General features: G+C 48.9%; 2 protein-coding genes across 5 annotated transcripts in view; one reads left to right on the top strand and one right to left on the bottom strand.

The window, feature by feature from the left end:
* Positions 1–7,252, top strand: part of ELP4 (elongator acetyltransferase complex subunit 4) — a 255,115-nt gene extending 247,863 nt beyond the window's left edge. Inside the window, exon 10 of the mRNA XM_073904814.1 lies at positions 6,865–7,252. Coding sequence (XP_073760915.1) covers positions 6,865–6,903 — 39 coding nt within the window. The 3' untranslated portion in view covers positions 6,904–7,252. The remainder of the gene's footprint in view (positions 1–6,864) is intronic.
* On the bottom strand, positions 1,673–19,261 carry PAX6 (paired box 6). Of its 4 annotated transcripts, none has more exons than XM_025878934.2 (12): positions 19,183–19,261; positions 18,750–18,810; positions 14,947–15,077; positions 14,098–14,139; positions 13,788–14,003; positions 12,833–12,998; positions 6,810–6,968; positions 6,216–6,298; positions 5,857–6,007; positions 5,645–5,760; positions 2,699–2,849; positions 1,673–1,986 (listed from the first exon to the last, which is right to left on the bottom strand). In XM_025878934.2, the coding sequence occupies exons 2-12, from the start codon at positions 18,757–18,759 to the stop codon at positions 1,901–1,903; spliced, it is 1,311 nt and encodes a 436-aa protein (XP_025734719.1). In that variant the 5' UTR covers positions 18,760–18,810; positions 19,183–19,261; the 3' UTR covers positions 1,673–1,900. The 4 variants fall into 4 exon arrangements, with proteins under 4 accessions (XP_025734719.1, XP_073760912.1, XP_073760911.1 ...); XM_073904811.1 differs by having other exon boundaries at positions 13,989–14,003; XM_073904810.1 differs by lacking the exon at positions 14,098–14,139.
* Between the last annotated feature and the right edge of the window lie 1,908 nt (positions 19,262–21,169).

Here is a 21,169-nt window from a genome sequence, read left to right as displayed (position 1 = left end):
GCCTCCGCCTGAACTTGGCAGAAGAGAACTTATCTATATTGACTTATATGTTGCACAGAACAGACAGAAATAAAAGTCTCAGACGGGCCCCTTTTCACCCAACAAAGGCTTATTTTTTCCCCTCCTTCGCTGGGGCTCAAGCACTCCTGCCCTGCATGCTGCCACTTTAAACATGATCAGATCTGTGCTTCATTGCAAATAACAACTGACCGACAATAGGCCCTGCTTCATAGATTTGGGAATGTTTGGCTTCAGCTGCCAATGACTGAAGGCCTTTCGCTCCCATCGGCCAGTCACAGTCCGCTTTGTTGTTGTCTGTTGATGTGTGTGTGCTCATTATTCCTTGACATGCAACATCCCCCCTCCACCCTCCAACCATCCACCACCTCACAGAAAGCGAGATTCAAATGGGAACAGCTGTAGTGGTTCAATGGGAAATGATGCCTCTTGTGCAAAGGGGAGGGAGAGAGGAAAGGGAGAGGACCTATTGGAGAAAGGCGACAGCTTTCAGAGAGTCTTGTATGAGAAATCTACTTTTGAATATACTTCAGTGAAATCGCTGTTGAAATAGGCCGACAATGGAAATCTGCCCAGATTGAAAATGCCAGCCCTAATTCCAAAGACAATTCCTAGTTAATAGCTGTTGCATTTTTTAAATCATTTCTAGCCTTTGAGCTTTTGAACTAAATGGCTAGCTGGGGAATGTGACCATTTTATGTGTATGTTGTGGGTACAGATGGGCACAGATCTACACAGAGCTCTAAGTGGAATTTTTTTCCTAACACATTTCAAATTAATGAAATGATAAGAATTATTTCTTTAAGAATTAGTGTATGTATGAAAGGAACCGTTGGTTTAGAATGATAATCTAACATGGAAACAAAATTTGTAACACCACACTATAAGGTTAAAAAGAAAATAGTATAATAAAGGAAATACAAAGGCTTTGGCATGGTTCTTACAATCAACAATGGTTAATTTTGATATGTAGTTGTGAACAACTTCAAAACACTTAAGTTTAAAACTCTTGCAAGCACTTTTAATTGATTAGGAATGAATTCTAGATGCACAAAATGATTGGACTGTGAACAGTAATACAACTATATCTAAGAACAATTAATTTTTGCTGGCCAAAAAAGAAACGTATGATTGCATGAAAATGTGTATAAAACATCTATAGAGTATTCTTGTCAAATATAAATGAAATTAACTTTATTATAGAAATCATTCTGAGGATTTCTAGGGAAGACAAATACTTACATTTTGACATAAAACAAATTGGATTTTATCGAAGACACACTCTACCTTTTAGCTATCAACTTTTTTCTTCCTTGAATTTATATCTTACCCTTTTTTGCACATAAACTTCATCTGTTAACAACCTTTGGAAAACCAACAGATATTCTTACATAAATCTAGTGCATGTTGTTCCAGGTTTAATTATATGCAAAGGAATGATACAAACTTGGAACATCAGTCCATAAACTATGAACAGATGGGTAGAAGTATTTGATATATCTTGATAAAACTCTTAAATTCGTGGCAAAGCTTGTTGATCATGGTTTCCTTTTTTTTTTAAACAACTTCATGACCAACACAGATCAAACATCCATCCAGTCTACGTTGTTCTTTTTGTCATAACATACAAATGCCCATTTACAAATAATACACCAAAATGAATAAAAGTTTGGATACCAAAATGAAGATTTGTTCCAACTGATACCGTGCCTTCTGTATACAAAGGTCCTTGTTTCAAGTCCATTCCCCAGTGGTACAATACAGGACACAATTGCAGAACTGAAGTGCTTCTAATAGCCATTTTTCTTTCCTTCCTGAACGCCCAACTGTTGTGTCCGCATAGTCACTGACTGAATTAACACAATATATCCTTTTTTTTTTTTTACTGTAATCTTGGCCAATACTGAGACATATCAGGTTCACTTCCAGGAACTTGAACTGGAACTGACACACCAGGGGAAATGAGTCCTAGAAGTGGATGAAAGAAATAGCCATGTAGAAATTCCCTTCGAGAGACAAGCACGGAGTATGAATTTATAGGTTAAAAAATAATCTCTAATAATCTCTAACGTTCTAACTGTATTTTTAAAAATACACAAACAGAAGAAGCACCTTCAGAAACCAGATAACATGTTTATACATATCTATTCAATCCCAAGTCCTCCCACACGAAAGAGAACAACAACACCAAAAAAAAAACTCCATTTGTTTGTATGTTTGGAACTTCAGCAATACAACTATCTCTGGAAAGCCCTTGTGGTACTTCTTCATTTGCAGTGAAAGACAGGGAGGAGTCGGGAAGGTGAGAAGTCTTCTGACAACACTCACCATGCTGCTCCCTCGCTTGGGCCCTCACCCCCTCACCACTGAGCTCTGGCTAATAACCCCTCTTCAGAAAACTTACATTCTCAGGTATTGTCTTCATATACAACTTCTGTGACCAAATTCGGGAAAAACAACTTTGCTTTTTGTCCACATGGTATCAGGTTACTAACTCACTTGACTGAATTTCCCCCTTCCAATCAGTTTTCCCCAGAGAAGCGAGCAGCAAAGAGTTAAAACACACCATGACACAAGGCCAGGAGGTTCTTTTGAGGTTCACTTTGAGTGAAGGGAGATCACGTGGCAAAAGAAGCTGTGAAGGCCACCTCCGTGTAGCCTACAGGGAACGGTGGCTCACCTGTGGAAGTGGTGCCCGAGGTGCCCATCGGCTGACTGTTCATGTGTGTCTGCATATGGGGGGGGGTGTAGGTGTCGTAACTCCGCCCGTTCACCGAAGGGCTGGTGGGCAGCATGCAGGAGTACGAGGAGGTCTGGCTGGGGACGGGGGGCTAAGAGGAGAAAGGCAAACCAATGGTTACCGAGCAGCACATCCCACGGCCACATCCCCAGGCTCTCTCCTCCCCAGGAACTGTGCCAACAAGTCAGACCATTAAAGATGCCCTCGTGTAAAGTATTGGAATTCCAAAGGATAGCTTGGCATTCAGGCCTCCAACCAGGCCTTCCATTGACCACTGCTAGAGTAAAGTTGCCTAAAAGTACTATGCATTCAGACAACTGTCTAGCTAGATGGTGGGCACTATCCATAAAATTAATAGGGTTTTTGTCCATTTTTATCTTGGCCCTCTGACGGCATCTTCAGAGAAGCTATAGCATGAGGACTTCCATTAAAACACCCCCTCTTCTGCAAATCCAATCTATTTGGGAATCTAGTGACCCCCAAATCCTGTATCTCAAGCTTTCGGCAGAGACCTGTGTGAGGAGTTCTCTAGAAAGTCTGCTTCAGAGACCCTGGGAGCCTTTCATAGTTGGACTCATGGGATTAAAGATTCTTTGAAGAGGCAGATCAGTAATCTCAGATTAAAATGGTCAAAAGTGTCAGTAAATATCTAGCCCCATTCTGAGAATTAGCTGTGACTTCCTTATAGATCTAAAAACCCATATTGGTTTTTTTTTTTAAGATTTTATTTATTTATTTATTTATTTATTTATTTGAGAGAGAGAGAGAGAGAGAGAGAGGGAGAAACAGTATAAGAGGGGAGAGGGTGAGAGGGAGAAGCAGGCTCCCCACTGAGCCGGGAGCCCAATGCGGGACTTGATCCCAGGATTCCGGGATCATGACCTGAGCCGAAGGCAGTCGCCTAACCAACTGAGCCACCCAGGCGCCCCCAGATTAGGTTTTATCCATAAAATTGGGTTGCTACCCTCTAACTGTTTGGACTGGTGGTACTGAGGAGGTAAACCTTTCTCTGAAGTGAATAAGAAATACACAGCTGGGACAAATGAGCTCACATGGACCTATTCCAGGGCAGCAAGATTGGGATGAATTAATAGAAACATAATGCCAGGAATAAGGGAAATGATAGTACTACTACTCTGTTCTGCAAACTGCAGAAATGTTTAACATTTCAAGATTCACCTTCTCAGAAAGGGTGACCCATTAGAGAAGGTTCAGCGGAAGACACCCACCCTTTGTAAAATGGTTGAAGATTTTGGTCAACAAGATGAACTAATGGACCTACAGACCAGCACCCGCCCCCCAACTCCAAAATTCAGAGGGTAAATTTTCTCTGAATAGTAGTATTATTAGTAACTTTTTACTTTATGCTTTATGAATGTATATATGTTTTGTTTTGTATAAATTGTGTAACTTAAAAGTTAGTGTTTGAAATAAATTGACCCCACACCAGTCTACAGGTGGAAACAACCTTAATAGAATAGTAGCACCTATGTAATTGCTTCTAAATATTTTCTCATATACAAATTTTGTTATTTTGGCAGAAATCTAGATGTTGCTATAATTTGCAAAACTAAACAAGACACTCGGCGGCCTTATTAAAGTCAGAGGGTGACTGCTAACATCAGGTTCAAAGAGGCAAGCAGGCCTTGAGGGCCCTGCCAGAATTTCAGCTTGCATTTGTTTCTAATTCCCAAAATCATTTCCTCTAGGCAACCTGACTTCTGGAAAATTCCACAGCAGTTGTAGTAATACCAACCAATGGGCTGGTAATCTCTTAAGATACATTAATTGCACTATGGCTACTAATATCCAGATGCAATGTGAATAAATTCCTCTGAAGTTGCCTATGTAGCTGCTCCTATTTTAGTCTGAAGACTGTGAAACATTTATTTTGCTGTTATTTGGAGTTGAAATTCATCAAAAGACATTCAGGGGTGAGTAAACAATCTGTGTAACCCCAGCACTGTTTCCAGCAGGGGCTCAGGCTGGCCAATCTCACGCCACCCGGCATCTTGCAAGTACTGCACAAACAGGAGTCCTGGCAAAGTCACCACAGAAGGCCCACTAGAAGACCAGTTTTTTTCCCATCAAGAATCCATCCAGATCCAGAGCTGTAGTCCACCCCACCTGCCTTAAGCAACTTCCATCAGAAAGGGCTAGCAGCCTAGTACAGGGCCTTGCACATGTAGGAGCTGATAACCGTTCACAGCAGAACTGAGAGTAGAGACAGGTTGTTATACCAAGTGAAGACCATCAACGTATCCAGGCAGCTGGCGTGCCACAGACTCATTATGTAATTCATGGCAAAGATGTGCTAAATTTTTAGCAAGTACTTCTCTTCCTTTTTTTATTGTAAGATATAGAAAGAAAACTCTCCGTTCCTGTATATTAAAGTATATCCCACTATGCAAACAGAAATCTTATTTCTGATCCTTTTTTCCTTCCTCACTGGTTCATCACATATACTCTAAATAATATCCCAAAATGCGTACACAGGTTATGTGATCATTAATATGAACACATTAATATAAACCCAAATTTACGTATACTAACCCCTTACTATCAAATAATGTGCCAGCATTATTTCCACTTTCTGGTACCCAAAACATGGCCCGTCCCCATCCAACGTTATCAAGCTACCATTCCCTCTGAGCAAAAGGCAGATTAACTTGGTTTTTATGTTTTCTTCAGAGCATGAACCCATCAATCCATCAGTCCGACTAAAAGACTGGATTGACTGTTAAAACTTGACTGGTGAAGCCTATCACCGTGGCGAGCAAGGCTCCCCAGGGCGCGCGTGGCCGGGGAGGTCTGCAGGCCCTGACCCCCTCCTCACTACTTCTCCCAGGCACCCGTTTCACGCAGGCAGTCAGCGGCCTCACTTACTTGCATAGGCAGGTTATTCGCCATGGTGAAACTGGGCATGGGGGGCAGAGCGCTGTACGTGTTTGTGAGGGCTGTGTCTGTCCGGCCCAACATGGAGCCAGAGGTGAAGGAGGAAACTGCAGAAGAAGGACACCACGGTCAGTCATGCCGCGAGTCAGAGCCAGGGCAAACAGGTGCGGCACATTTATGAGGACTATGAATATTCCAATTACCAGGCGTGGTGGGTTGTGGGATCGGCTGATAGACACTGGTGCTGAAGCTACTACTGATGGGGATGTGACTAGGTGTGTTGCTGGCCTGTCTTCTCTGGTTCCTCAGTTTTTCTTCTCTTCTCCATTTGGCCCTCCGATTAGAAAACCATACCTGGAAATCAGATGGACCAGGTCAGGCCTGTGCCTACCCCCAGCTCAACCTCCCCCCTGGTGCCGCCACTGCTCCCCACCTCCCAGGCCCCGTCCCCCAGGGGCAGCAAATCATTTAGCAGACTGAATATTCCTTAGAAGCGCCTTGGTCTCCAGAAAGGGCAAATGTTAGGCGTCACAAAGCATGAAACCACATGGCCCCTGGGTACCTGTATTCTCGCTTCAGGTAGATCGATTTTGGCCGCTAGTCTTTCTCGGGCAAAAACATCCGGATAATGGGTTCTCTCAAACTCTGAAAGAGGAAGTTGAGTTTTCCATGTTGTGCCAGAACTACACAAAGTGTGTCAACCAAGCCCCGGCTCAAGCTGGTTCCTACCTCCCCATTTCTGTCACCTCCAACCACTTCCCTTAAAAATGCTACTACCACAGGGATTGACTGTACTTGGAAGAGCTATCCCACCAAAACCAAGTTAAAATTTCTTTGGAATGACATTCATTCAAGGACCCTTCTGTGGCCTGAATTAGCCAAATCATCATTTTCTTCTTTATGAGAAGTCAGACTCTTAGCCTTTGAATTATGGGTACAAGAAAAGAAGAAAGAAAACACACACACACACACACACACACGCACACACGCACACAGAAAAAATGCGGGGGGGGGGGGGGGGGGGGGGGCGGCCAAAAGGAAAAAGAAACCTTTTCAGTCCTCTATGCAAAGGGCCCTGGCTAAATTTAGCTCTTTGTACTGAAGATGGGGCATTTAGTTTGATTTACTGCTTGTCTACTTTGAAAAACTCCATCACCTTTCTCCAGGGCCTCAATTTGCTCTTGGGTAAAGGATGTTCTATTTCTCTGCAGCTTCCGCTTCAGCTGAAGTCGCATTTGGGCCTCATCTGAATCTTCTCCGTTGGAACTGATGGAGTTGGTATTCTCTCCCCCTCCTTCCTGTTGCTGGCAGCCATCTGGAACAAAAAGCATAGGGCAGTAAGAGAAATCTGGAATAACTTGGAGCCGGGGTATAGCCATAAACTCCAAGAACAGTACATTCTGACAGTCTCACCAGGACATCCCCTAGGTCACTAAGTGTCTCCTAATAAAAGACATGAGTGACATCCGTTATCTTTCTTTTTTTTTAAATCAAGTTTTTATCTTTTTATCTGTTTTTGTCAGGAAGAGACTGTACAATATAGACGTTACGGAGTAACATGTCTTTGAAGAACAAAACAAGCCCTGAAGTTTCCAATTCAAATGGTCTCATAACTAACCTTGAGTCCCAAATGCCCCGCTCAGTTCCCTTTCCCTACAGAATTTATTTACCTATAGCTCTGTTGGGAAAATAGAAGAGTGATGTTCAAGATTTCAGCTGATCTATAATCAGTAATTCCTATCTAATCAATTAGATGTTGATAGGTTTGTAGAAAATGCTATTAAGAAACCAAACCAAGCTTGTAATCTTTTTAAAAAAATATTTATCTAGTTTTTATTTGAATTCTGCACAGTCAATTTCATTTTAAAGGTTGTGAATTTAGAAATGCTCGCATTGTTCTGCAGTTTTATTCAACTATTGTATGAGTGCGCTTTGCCTTGACACCTATTACGAGCACAGCTGTAATTATATCATCACCAAGAACAGGCTATAATTGCTGAAAATGGAATTTTATATTTAGATAAAAGGACTGTCCATTCTTTGTAATGTGTTGCACCAGAGAAAAGTAAGATTTCTTTTAAATTTTTAACGTGTAATTTTAAAAAAGAAATAGTAGAGAGTTCACTAACTAGCTAAATATGCTATGCTGCAGCTGAGTCCCTGGCATATCATTTAAGTGGTACATTTTTAATTAGGGCATTTCCACCACTTTTAATGTAATTTCTATCATTAAACAGGGGAAAGTTTTATTGTTTTCCCTTGCTGCTTGGAGGGCAAGATGTACACTTGGGCTAGCTGCATCTTGCCTTACCTCTTGCTCCTGTCTGAAGGGAGGACTCAGCCCTCACGGGGCCTCCAGGGCCACTGCAAACTGGGTCCCGGGTTTTAGGTCCTGAGGCTCCCAAGGGATACCAACAGGGGCTGCCCCCCCAATCCTAGAAATTTCGCGGGGGGGGGAGGGGCGTCTTGGTGGGAATCGACTTGGCCAGGAATATCATTTATAACCAGGAGACAATAGGCAGCGCCTTCAAAGAGTTCAGGGAATTGTGACAGGATCTAGTGGGATCTTTTCAGGAACTTTGAAATGTTTTAAAACCCCAACTTTCTCCCCCATTTAAACAGGCGGATTCATCGGCACTGGCCACCATATGGGCCCTTGGAGATCTATTGAGATGACCACCAACACTTGAATAGCGAGGGGCTGCTTTTCAGCGCTGCACAATGCCCCGCGAGTAAGGGAAACTATTAAACTCCTGGGGCAGGAGCGTTGGCAAACTTTCGTGGGCAGAATTTTGAGGCCACAATGAGCGCGGACAACAAAAGGATTCTCTTGAGGCGTGCAGCGGGCCACATTGTGTTACAAGAAGCCCAGTCAACAGACTTTTCAGTGAAGTGTGTTAACCCCTCTGCTCTGCTATCATTAATCACTGTCCGAAGAGCGGGCGCCTCAATGCTATTTAGGGCGCTTGGCTGGGGGGATGGAGGGTGGATGGGGGGCCAGAGCAGGGGGTGGGGGGAGGCAGAGAAAGTGGACGGGGACCAGGCAGGCTTGTGTGGGAGGGGCGGATGGGGAAGGCAGGGAGGATGGAGACCAGGTCTGGGGTGGAGGAGGGAGACAGAAGGGAGGATGGAGCCAGGGGGGCGGGTTGGAGGGGAGGCAGGAGGGGGCGGAAAAAGACCGAGGAAGAGAGAAGGCCTCAAAGAGACAGAGACCAGAAAGGTATAAGAAGGACAGAAAAAAGTGCTGAGGGGGAAAAAAGGGCAAGAGGGTCTAAGGAGACGGAGAGAAAGGAGAAAGGGAAGACAAGGGAGAGACAGTTACTAAATAGACCGGCTCTACTTTGGGTCTTCCTGCGCTACTTCAGAGAGGTAGAGGGGTCTGGGGAGGGCTACTTAGCTGAGGGAGACGCTGGACTCACGTGTGTGGGCACAAGTGTCTGTACTCATTTACTGCCCCAAGTTTCCAGGTGACTTTCCAAAGTAAAAAGAAAGAATAGTCACCCCCCCCCATTTTCAGATTCAGCGAACGGGGAAGACTTTAGAAATAGACCTTTTTGGCCAGTTAACTAGAAACTAGGCCTGTGGGTTATTCCTTTTGGAAAACACAAAAATCTCCGACCATCTGACGTTTAGGGACCGGGGCGTTGAGAAGAACACGATCCGATCTCGCGGGAGTGGTGACTCGTGCCTGCCAGGTCACTCATGCCCACCCCAGTCCTTTTTCTAGCATATTTGATCTCACCAATGAGACAAAGCTGCCCAGGTTTCCCTCAGAAGACCCCCGCAGATAGCATTCTCTATTCTCGTTTGCTTCTCTGACATTTTACTAATTTTAAAACTTGGAGATTTGCACGCTCTCATTCCCCCCTCCTCCCCCCATCTCTCTCTGTCTCCTGTCTCTCACACACAAACGCAGGCGTGGCTCTCACTTGGGAACAGACATTTAAGGGGTAGGGGAAGTCAAAGGGGATGGAGAGCCCTTTGGGGGGCGGGGACGGCGGAATTGAGGCCCGTCAGGAGAAACCCGGGGCGGCAGGATCCCTCCACGACCCTGCAGAGCGGGCGTACCCCGCTGAAAGTTTGTTCGCTACTTTCAAAGTAGCAACTGTTCGCAGCCAGGCGCTGAAGGAGAGGTCACTCTTAGATTGGGCGCCCCCCTTTTCCTCCCCTTCAGTGGATTTACCTTCCACTCTTAAAGCTTTTAACAAAATAAAACTAAAAGTTGGATCTCAAATTCTCCAAATGATAAACCTAAGTGGCAGACAATTAAGATATCTTCTTTAAAAGGCGCCCCCTCGGAGCGCGCAAAGAAGGGGCCTTCAATGGTCGCCGTCCACCTTCCAGCCTAATCCGTGAGAAGGCGAGTGAAAGCGCCTCCCATTATCCCAGCCCCAGGACCATCTGACGCTGGGGATAGGATTTGTTTCCTGGAAGAAGGAGAGGAGAAAAAAAAAAAAAAAAGACGCTGGGAAATAAAATCATTCCTTAGTTTCTTAGTGTCTTAATCAGTGAGGCGGAAAACAAGCAAGAAAAGATAGCAACCCGGTTGCGGCACCTTTTCAGCTCTGGAGCGCGGATCAAAACATTGTAGCATCTGTTGAAAAGAGACTGACTAAATCCTATAGAGGGCCGGGGTATTATGGGAGTGGGGGGTGGGGGGAGGAGATAAGAAAAAGTGTCTCCGTGATCCCTAAAACCACCAAATCACTAGAGAATTGGGGCTGGATAGAGTTGTCTCTTGTTGTTGTCAGCCCACGTCGTCACGATTTTATTCACCGCCGCATGGCGTTGATCAGATGGAAACCATATTTGTCTCCCTCTGAGACCTAACCTCGCCTTATGCTTTCGGAGTAATGGACTCTTTAAACCCCAAAACGGCTTCCCGGGCCGGGAGAGGGGGCGAAGGAGGGAGGGGGGCCTTCTTAGCACCAACAGGTCTGAGGATTCCAGGGGCGCGTCGGCTGAAGCCCGCCACCAGCTCCCCGCGCCCCCACGCCCGGGACTCCGCCCCGGTGGCCCGGCGTGTCCTGCCCCCGCAGCGAGGGCGGCGGTCGGCACCCGCGGTCGCTGCATCGGAGTGGGTTTCTCGCGGGGGCAGAGGGGGAATTGGCAGTGGGTGAGTCAGAATTCTCCAGCTATTGGGCGCCTAAAAGTTAAAAGCTCCTGAATTAGCGCCACCTCCCGCCGCAACCATCACCACGGGGTCCTTGCGTGAGGGTCTCGCTTCCTGCCCTCCAGCTTCCCAGGACGGAAAGCTGCCCTAATCAGGCGCCACCTCTGGTGGAAACAGAGGGGCTGGCAAAACTGCTGCCCTGGGCTTCTGTCCGGGCTCTGGGAAGCAGGAGGGTGGACGTCCTCTAGGCCCCAAGCTAACGTGAGCCCTGGCACCGAGGGGGTAAAAGCTCTGGGCTCAGCCCTCCCAGACCCGGCCACCGCGCCCCGCGCCCTCCCCAAGAGTTCTCGGACCCTGGCGGCCAGCCTCGGCGGGGGAGGGGTCACAAGGACCTCCGGTTTGCTGGGGGTTGGGGGCGGGCGCTGGGGAGTGCCAAGTTCGGGTGTCTCTTGGGTGTGTCCAGTGTGCGCACGTGGGACTCCAATAGTTTCAGAGGTCAGGTGAGGGTGTGGTGGTCTACACTCAGCCCTGTCACTCCCTGTCAACCCAGGCGGCAGTGGGCCTAGGCCTGCGGCCGGAGTGGAGGCAGCGCCTCCTCGGGTGTGCCCGTTGCACCCCGGGAGGCCGCTGGGTCGGGGCCGGATCCGACAAGAGGGCCCGCGGGGTCGCCCCGGGGAGGCCGGGCCCCGCGCATCAGGAGGCCTCCGCCGGCCCAGCGGCCGCGCTGGGAAACACTGAGCGAGCGCTTTGCTCCCTATCTTCCCAGTGTCCGTCCTATATTGTTTTCTGCTCTTAAAACTGACATGTCTAATTGGCAATTGGTGCCGAATCGTGTCCAGAGGTCTCTTGTGGAACATTTCTACAGCTGTCTCCTTCAACTAGACGCTTATTCATGTCGCCTTAATGAGAAACAAAACGTTCTCTAATGAGCAATTACAGAGCGACAGGATTGTTCCCATAACAAATTCTTGCGAGTGACAGAAGCATCCTTTGTACCAGATATTTCGCATACTGTTACCGATTTTCCCTTCTCTAGCCCGGCTCCGTGGAGGCGCGGGGCACCCGGAGCTGGTCCGGGAGCTCACTGACGCGCGGGCAGCCCCGTCGGCGTCCCCGCGCCGCCGCCCCCGGCCTGGAGCCCCCAGGCTTCGTCGTGCTCCGGGGAGTGAGACGCCACGTCCCATTATCCCGCATATTATCTCCTTGTCACAAGGACAACAAATACCGATTAATCTTCGGAGTAAACTGTTTCCTATTCTTGACCAAGCTACCTCTGGGTGTGTAGGGGAGGGGAAAGCCAACCGGCCCCACCCCCCCCCCACCCGCCCCCCTTCCCCCCTTCCTTCTCCCAGATTCTGCGACAGTCCAGATTTCTTCTCTCCCCCCCGCCCCCCCCCCCCGAGCCAGCGGCTCCCGACACCCCGCAGGCCGGTTCACAGTATCCTCACCCCACCCTTCTGTGCAGTCGCCACCCACAGAGGGTGAGAACTGGGGGCCCAGGGAAGCGGAGGGAATCCGACCAGAGATGATGGGGTTGTTTGAGTTGGGAGCCCACCACTTCCAGTGCCCCATCCTGTACTCCGCCCTGCACCTCGCCGCTCGCCCTTTCATATGCACCCTACTCATAGTCACATAATTTGTCAATTACGGCAAAAAGCAAAACGATACAATTATGTTTACCTCGCAGTCTGTCAGTGTGTTAACTTGTCACACTTCTACAGCAAGGGGGCTCTCCGTGCATTTTAATGGCAAATTTGAATAGGGCACCACTCAGCTAACTCTTACACACGCACATATTCCTGCCCATAACCTACGCGCGCGCGCGCACGCACCAGCCACATTCTTACTACTCCTGACATCCACCACCCTCAAATTCGAAGGCCAATGAGATAGTTCAACAAATACTACCCTTATACAGGGCAAGTCAGTGTGTCCCAAGCCCTTAAAAGAGTCTCTCCACTACGTTCTTCCAGCACAGAAGTGAGGAGAGCGGAGAAGTTGGGGGAGAAGTTGGACAAGTGGCTCCCTATATGGAGACTTTTGAGGGTGAGTGCTCAGGTTTTTACCTTGCGTAGGTTGCCCTGGCACAGAAGTCCCCGGATACCAACCCGGGCGGGTGCCCCAGCTTCCGGTCTGCCCGTTCAACATCCTTAGTTTATCATACATGCCGTCTGCGCCCATCTGTTGCTTTTCGCTAGCCAGGTTGCGAAGAACTCTGTTTATTGATGACACCTGCAAATCAAACCAAAATCAAACCAAATGGTAGCGTCTCCCGAAGACAGTTGCCCTATCTTTAGTCCCCAATTCAGCACACCCACTCTCTTAAAGAACAACCCTTAACACGTTAAAACACACACACACACACACACACACACACACACACACACACACACACACACACACAAACTCCCAGCCATCCTGGGACAGTGGGTGGATTTGCAGAGACATTTTGGACAGAATGACAGCCATCACTTTGGGCGTGGAAACTGGGTTGGGCAGAGAATGCGGGATGGAGAGGGCATTTCTTCCTTCACTGCTGCTGGATGTCTGCGGTGACCTAATCTTTGTTAAAAGACTTCCTCAAAAAAAGACTATGACTTGGTTTAGAGCTTTCTTTCACTTTGTTTCATATTAGGGCAGAAGTGGATGTTTGACACCTGAAGGAAGGTTCAGGCAGTCTGAGTTGGAGGACGTTAGAATTTGGTTTTCATTTTCATTTTCCTTCTTGATTCAAGGGCCTTTCCCTGAGTGCCTCCACCCTCTACTCTGCAGCATGCAAATAAGGTGAACAGCTCCCCACACTTGACTCCCATTTTCCAGAAGATCAAAAAAAAAAAGAAAGATCAGTGTCCTCCTGTCAACACCCCGAGATACAGAGGTGACATAGATGGAGCAGGGAGGGGACAGAGGCAGAATGACACTGGTAGGGAGGAGATGGGTAGGCAGGTGAAGAGAAAGATGGTAGAGAGGAAAGAGCATGGGGCTTAGGGCAGGGAGGGGGAATGTGATCGGTGAACTTACACTTGGTATGTTATCGTTGGTACAGACCCCCTCGGACAGTAATCTGTCTCGGATTTCCCAAGCAAAGATGGACGGGCACTCCCGCTTATACTGGGCTATTTTGCTTACAACTTCTGGAGTCGCTACTCTTGGTTTACTACCACCGATTGCCCTGGGTCTGATGGAGCCAGTCTCGTAATACCTGCCCAGAATTTTACTCACACATCCGTTGGACACCTGCATAGGGGAAGTGGACAGAAAACCACATTATTAATAATTTCAAGACAAAAATAAAATTGTTTAAGTATGCATTAAACAATGACAAGCTTACGTTTTGATTGTCCAGCACTTGGACTTTTGCATCTGCATGGGTCTATAACACAAAAATATACCTTCAATGGTATGAGAACTTACTGTAGAGAGCTTTTTTTCTTAAAATTACATTTGTAGCCCTAAAAACTACAAATATGATGATACTTTCAAACAGTTTGAACTAAAAAAAAACTAATTTAAAAGTTTTTTAAAAAAAAACTGTTTTCTTAAACATTTGCCTGAAGATGCATCAAAACGAAGTCAGATTAATTTTTTTGTGCTGACCTTGCTTAAAGTGGTGTTATATTTTAATGAGCAAAAGAGGAAAATAAACTAAAATTGTACTTATTTTCCTTTAAAAAAATATGCCCAGTCGAGTAAATGTGAGTGAGGTAGGGAGGTAAATAGCATTTGCCTTTTAAAATCAATATATATCCTTCATGAATATGAAGAATGCAAACAAATATCTCAGAATCTGAGGTGAGCATGGGATGAGGGAAAAGAGAATGAAATTATGCTGGTTTATACAACTCAGCTTATTATAGTTCATAAACTGTTACCACATTTGATGTTTTTACCAAATGAAAAGAGAAAGGTGCTTGGTTTTTTGTTTTTTTTTTTTAATTCACACACACTTTTTTTTTTTTCTTAAGCAGATGAGTTATCTTATGTGACTGACCCAGGTTGAAAGAGATAGGGAAGGATGTTGGAAGGAAAGGGGAAAGCGGGAATGGCAGGGGAGTGGGGTAGGGACTGGGGTGGGGTGGGGGGGTCCATAATTAGCAGCGTTTACAGTAAGAAATGAAGAGAGGGCGTTGAGAGTGGAGGGCCGCGGGGGCGGCGAGTGGGGCGGCGCCGGGAGGATCACCTGCAGAATTCGGGAAATGTCGCACGGCCGGGCCCCGCTGTGAGCTAGCTCTACGATCTTCTGCCGGGTGGAGTCCGGCAGTGGCCGCCCGTTGACAAACACACCACCGAGCTGATTCACTCCGCTGTGACCTGAGGAAAAGGGAGAGGAGAGGAGAGGAGAGGAGAGCAGAGCAAGGAGGAGAGGAGAGGTAGAGGAGTAAAGAGAAAGAGGAGAAGGAAGACGAGGAAGAGGAAGAGAAGACAACCACAATGCATCCTCAGCTCCCTGCCAGAGCATGCCAAGCTCAGCAATCGGGTCCCTGCTATCGATCAAAAACGACAATGGGACCACGCAAGCACGCAGGGCGGCAGGCGGCCCAGCCCAGCACAGCCGCGCTCCTGCCCCCCGGACTGCAGGAGCACCGTGCAGACACCTGCCAATGAGCAAGAACACATGCACCTCACTCCCGCTCTCACTCCTGCCGTGCCCCAGCCCACTTGCCCCTCTTCATAGACATCTCAGCCAGCCTCTGAACCCACAAGGTGCAAACAGTCTTCCAAAAAATATCCTCCCAAAGATCCCCTCTGAATGTCACGGCAGAACGTGGGTTCTGTGGAACCCACACTCAATCTCCAAGGTCTCTCTGCATTGTTGGAACTGTGATAGCAAATCCTACAGCTCTTGAGCGTTCCCTTGGACGCCAGAGTCCAGAAACGTTTGCTGTCACGCTCCAAACTTTGGCGAAGGCACAATCAGCAGAGTTGAAAAAAAATTACATGTATATCTATTATATTACATTATATATATATGTATATATATATGTGTACACACACACACACACACACACACACACACACACACATATATGAAGAGATGGGAAGGGAGTAGAGAAGAACCAGAGCAGCAAATCTGTGGCTGGTGAACCCCAACCTGCGCATCCAGTCCAGAGCCCCAGATCGGCTCCAAACACAAAGTAGTTCGGCTTGCAGCAGTGGGGCCGAGAGCCTGGAGTGCATTCACACCGGCCACAGCTTGTTTTACTTCCACTGCTAACCTCGGCCTTCCACACAGCCAAGCACAGATATCAGCAAAAAGCGACAGGAAAAAGAAAGGAGCACACCACAGTGTCTTCTAGCCCTCCTTTATCTTGTTATTTTCCCGACCTCATCCCCATTGTCTAATCTCAGAGAATAGAGAAAGGGAGTTAGCACCTCTCAGTAGCCCCCTCCCCAGTAACCACAGGCACACAAATAAAGCCAATTGCCAATTTCCACTTCCTTAAAAATCTCCAACCTGCAGCCCCGACTCTAGAGAGCAGCCCTTCCAGGAGAAGACGTGGCTCCCTGCTCAGCTCCCTGCTCTCTCCTCTCCTCTTCTCTCTTCTCCTTGGAGCCTCTGATAAATTGACTCCAGGAGCCTGAGCTTCTTAGCAATAAATAAGCTCCAAATATAGAAGAGGGGGGAAAATATGATGAGCCTCTCTGACATTTGTCTTTAAAATAAAACTAGCTGCACGTCAAGTTTGAGCTTAATTTCTGGAAATAGGCGGAAGTCGCTCCGGATCATGCATGGAAGGCTAATTGAAAAGATCAGTCGGGGCGCTTGTGGCAGCCTTGTCACTTTGTGACAGTGCTCCGCTCCGGGAAATTGCATCGTCACGACAAACGGGACCGTGATAAAACGACCCTTTCCGTCCCTATTTGTAGATCACTCAGACGAGATTGAACTGCACTCGTTTCCCCTTCGAGGGGAGCTGCGTTTTCAGGGTAGCCAAAGGCTTGGGGCGGAGGGGGGCCCTCACCGACGGGGGCGGGGGCAGAGCCTCAACTCGATGAGAAGTGACAGGCGTTTGGGGGATCTGGGCTCCGGCCGGGCCCAGCGCGAGCGGGGACATCTCGGGGACACCGCTTCTCCAACAGAGCGAGGCCTAGTCCCCGCTTCCGGTTTCTCCTAAGTTCCCTTTATTGCCTTCCTTTGCCTCCCAAGACCAATCTACTGCTCCAGCAGCGGAGCCTTCCCTTTGGGCAAAGGGAGCCTTCCCGGGAAGCGAAAGGCTGTCCCAGAGAGAGACTGAGGAAGACTTTCCAAACTTCACGCACAGCCTGGGCAATTCCCAATCTATGCCTGCCAAGGTGTGTGAGGCCGCCTAATCCGAGACTTCCCTCCTTCTCCCCCCATTGCAAAAACTAACGGGTCGGCCACCTCCGCAGCGACCGCCGGCCGGTGCTCGGTGCTCGCCCAGGGGACGCCAGGGCCAGGTTGCCTCTGCCAGCGTCGAAAAGGCAGCGAGGAAGCGCCACTCTCAGTTCCCCTTCAGAGGTTAAGCCTCAATCATTGTGTCCCTTCCCTAGGGACGGCTGGAGCTCTCGCCCAGTGGCGATGATTATGCGCCTAGAATTCGACCGCGAAGCATCTAATAGGAAAACATATGGTGTCAATTTGGATGCTCTGCGCCTCGCGCACACCCGAGAGCGAGCGGCACAAAGCCCTGCAGGCCGGCCCGCGACCCCGCGCCCCTCGGGGCCTGCCAGCCAGGCCGCAGCCGCAAACGCTCAGCGCCGCACGCCCGGGCCGGAACCGGCCCGAGAGCCTACGGCTGCGGAGGCTGAGCTGCAGGGCGAGAACCCAGCAGCCAGGAGAGGTGGGCAGAAGCCCTTGCCTCGCCAAGGAGGGTCCCTCCCGGGCCTGGCAGGTTCCGCACAACTAACCCGCCCTAAAGCTCGCCACCTTTGAGTCCCCTCGTGGGCTTCGCGCCCAGCAGCCACGGAAGCACCTGGGTTGGCTAGCGCTTCCAGGACACATGGATCGGGCATTGGAGACCCTCCGAAGTCTGCAGTTCGCCAAGGGAAGGTTGCTAGAAGACAGGCCTTTCCGCACTCCAACCACAGCTGAACCCTTAAATCGCGTCCAGACTCTGCACCTCACAACCCAGGCCTAGTTTCACTGGGTCTCGAGGCTCCCAGGCCCGGGCTCCAGACTAGCCCTGCCACATACCAGTACCCACGGACGGAGCAGGAAGGTGGGCTGGGGCCCAAGGGGCCTGGGCAGAGAGAGGATGGGAGGCACAGGAACGGGGAATCAAAGGCACTGCGGGCCTGGAACGATCAGAACCCGCATAGCTACCAGGGCAGGGCTTCTCCAGCTCCAAGGCTCGACACCCACTCTCTTCCCAAACCCAGTAAACCTGCTCTGGCCAGTAACAGCCCCAGGGTCCCAGTTTTACCACCTTCCCCTGAGCCTCCCCCCGCCCACCACCGCAGGCTGGGGTGCCCTGCTCCCTTTGCCTTCTAGGCCCAAAGCTGGGGTGGGGGAGGGGAGGAGCTGTCCTGAGAGTGACTGGGGGAGGGGAGCCCCCCACCCCACCCCACCCCACCCCGCCCGGATGGCAGAGACGTTCAGTCTTGGCTAAACCCAAAGGGGCCTCCTTCTCCTCGCGCAACTAGGAGAAGCCTCCGCCCCGCCCTGTTCAGCCCAGCCTCTCTCTCTCTGGGGTCAGAGCCCGGGCAGGGGCGGGGAGGGGGGTGTGAGTTACAGGATTTGGGGGGGGGATGGGGTTTCTCTACCTCAGCTTCGCAAACTCTAGCGGGCTGTTCTGAAGGGCCCAGCCCCTGTTCTTCCAGGAGCGAGAACAGCAGAACAAACGTCCTCCCCTCTCGGGTTGCCGTGAGCGAAGGGGGGCGCAGCTGCCTCAGGTCCCCGGGCCTCTTCCCTCGCGCCAGACGGCCTGGCCAATGTGGACACCGCGAACCTCTCCGCCCTCCCCTGACCCGCCAGTCCGCGTGTCCCCAGCCCGAAGTCTGAGAAAGACCAGAGGCACTTACTGTTCTGCATGCTGGCACTGGCTGGGGGCCGCGGGATCCCACGGGGTTCGAATATGGGGCTCTGTTAGCAAGAACATAGGCGTTAATCCTGGGCCCACGCCAGGTAGGCCTACCTCCCAACAGAGGATGACCTGGAGCCAGGACAGCAGAATGCCCCTTCTTGAGGAAATGATCCACTCAATTGCTTGGGGCCATCTGAGGGGCATCCACCTCTGCCCTCCAGTGCATGCAAAATCTACCCTTTGGGTTACAAATAAAATACTCCAATATTCCCAAACTGTTTTCCCCAAACCCCCTAGTAGTTCACTCTTGAATCAGAAGAAATGACCCAATTTCGATTTTTTTCTTCTTCTTCTTCCATGTGAACAACAATGAAGAAGTATTTCTGACTCTTTCACATTTTGGAACCCAAAGCAGCCACCGCAGAACTTGCCTGAAATCTGGGATGTCTGTCCACTCTTACAATAAAAGGTCTCACACATCTGCGCACCCCTAGTTAAAGTCTTCCCCCTAAGACAAAACAAAAGGAGAGAAAGGTACGTCAAACTGTGGCTCAAAAGCATAGGCCCATGGGCTCTCAGAGCCACACTCAGAAAAACACAACAAAACAAAACATGCATCTAGGGCTCAAACTACCATAAAACCCTAAATCCCAGAGTTACAACCACATTTCCAGCTGCCTCTCTTGCAGAAGTTCCCACCTTTTAAAAGTGGCTACTCTGGCCTGGCTTGGGAGAACTGGAGAATCTGACAAGTCAGGGAACCATTTTGCAAAAATATCAAGAATCGGTTAAAGAGAAAGGGGAGAACAAGAGACACAGTGGTGTTAGGACAAGAGGCTAAAGACTAATACCTGAAGTTTAGAGGTGAGGGGAGGAGGATCTCTAAACTTCGGGGTGCCCGAGGGTGCAGGCTGGGGCAGATCAGAAGGACCGCAGAGCCCATACTCCCTCCTTAAGGAGTTTCACCACCGGAGTTCCCCCAACGCCCCCGGCACCCAACTCTCTGGCTACCCCTTCATCTTCCACTCTCTCCCTCAAAGCTTCCCAGCCAGGCCCCCACTCCACCCACCTCCCACCCTTTCTGGGACTTTGAAAGTAGCGAGCCCAACCTCCCCCCCCCCAAACCTCACTTATTGTGATTAACTTCTCTTTTGGTGTTTAGATCTTCCCCCCTTTTACTGTACTGTGACACACGCTGTCTACCTCGCCTCACTGCTTTAAAAAGTACGAACAGGAGGGGGTGAGCGTGGTCGACAAAGCCTACAGACAGCGAACAATGGCTTCTATTCTCCAGCTCTCCCCAAACCCAAAGAGCAAAAACGAGTCTCCCTAACCAGCAACACAGCTTCCAACCAAATGTACCAACAACCCACCAACTCACAAAGGGAACAGAGGGACACTTCTAGCTTTGTAAGTCCTGACCCAGCGCAGGTCCCCCAAGGTTCGCCCTCCACCACCCCCTCCCTGCCTTGCCCTAAAAAGAGGGGGGGAGGTGGAGAAAATAGAAAAGTAATTTCTTGTTATAAATATCTGGAGGTAATTGTGTTACTGGTGTGAGTTGTTAGGGGCTGTAAAAAGATACAACGGCACCGTGGGGAGCTCAATTGGGAAGAGAGAGTTACAATAAAGAACCTATTCAAGAGGTTTGCAAAAAAAAAAAAAAAAGAGGTAAAATAATTAAATAGTCACAGCATTATTTCTCCGTTTAAAAAAAACTAAAATATTCATTCTTTTTTTCTGTTTTGCTTATTGTGATTATTAATCTTGCCTGCCTACAAGCAAAGAATTCCAAGAAGTACATTTTTTCTCTTCAAGGCCATTCATGGTCTAATTTATTAACTAGCTGGGAGGCAGCTTAAATCCATAAAAATAAACTTAAGAGGAGGAATTTTCCCAGCTTCCGAATGTGGCCTGGTAAATACCAGAGACAGCAGAGGGCTACCTAGTTACCTCTAGCTGGGTTGGCTCCGAGGGCCTTCCTCCTGTCTCTCAGTCCCCACAACCAGAGTCAGATCCAGAATGGGGAGAAACCCCAACTTCTTGAAGAATGTGCCTCCCCCACCTCAGAGTGGGACTCTGAAACTGCAAAGTAGTCGTGGCCAGGGAGAGGGGAAGTGGAATTCTCCTAGAAGGGGTAAAACTTCCTGAACTCCTCTCTCTAATTCACACTGTACTCAGCCACAACTGAATGCCCCCATCCTGGCCCAGACATTTTTGAAGCCATTAAAAAAAAAAAATTACTAGCCAATTCCAGAGAGGCCCACCCGATTAATTTTTGAGGCAACCGGGAAGGTGGAAGCATTTCAAGTTCCAGTTCTGCTCCATTCCCACCTCGATCTCATCTAAGAAGATATTTAATTACTTAAGTAATCATTAAAACTTAGTGCAAAAGCCACCAGGGGAGCTGGCCATGCGGAC

Source organism: Callorhinus ursinus, unplaced genomic scaffold (assembly GCF_003265705.2).
Source record: "Callorhinus ursinus isolate GAN/ISIS: 27379988/994484 unplaced genomic scaffold, GSC_fseal_2.0 scaffold21, whole genome shotgun sequence".
In the NCBI taxonomy this organism is placed as follows: domain Eukaryota; kingdom Metazoa; phylum Chordata; class Mammalia; order Carnivora; family Otariidae; genus Callorhinus; species Callorhinus ursinus.
Note: the sequence above shows the minus strand (reverse complement) of the source record. Positions and strands in the feature narration are given on the sequence as shown.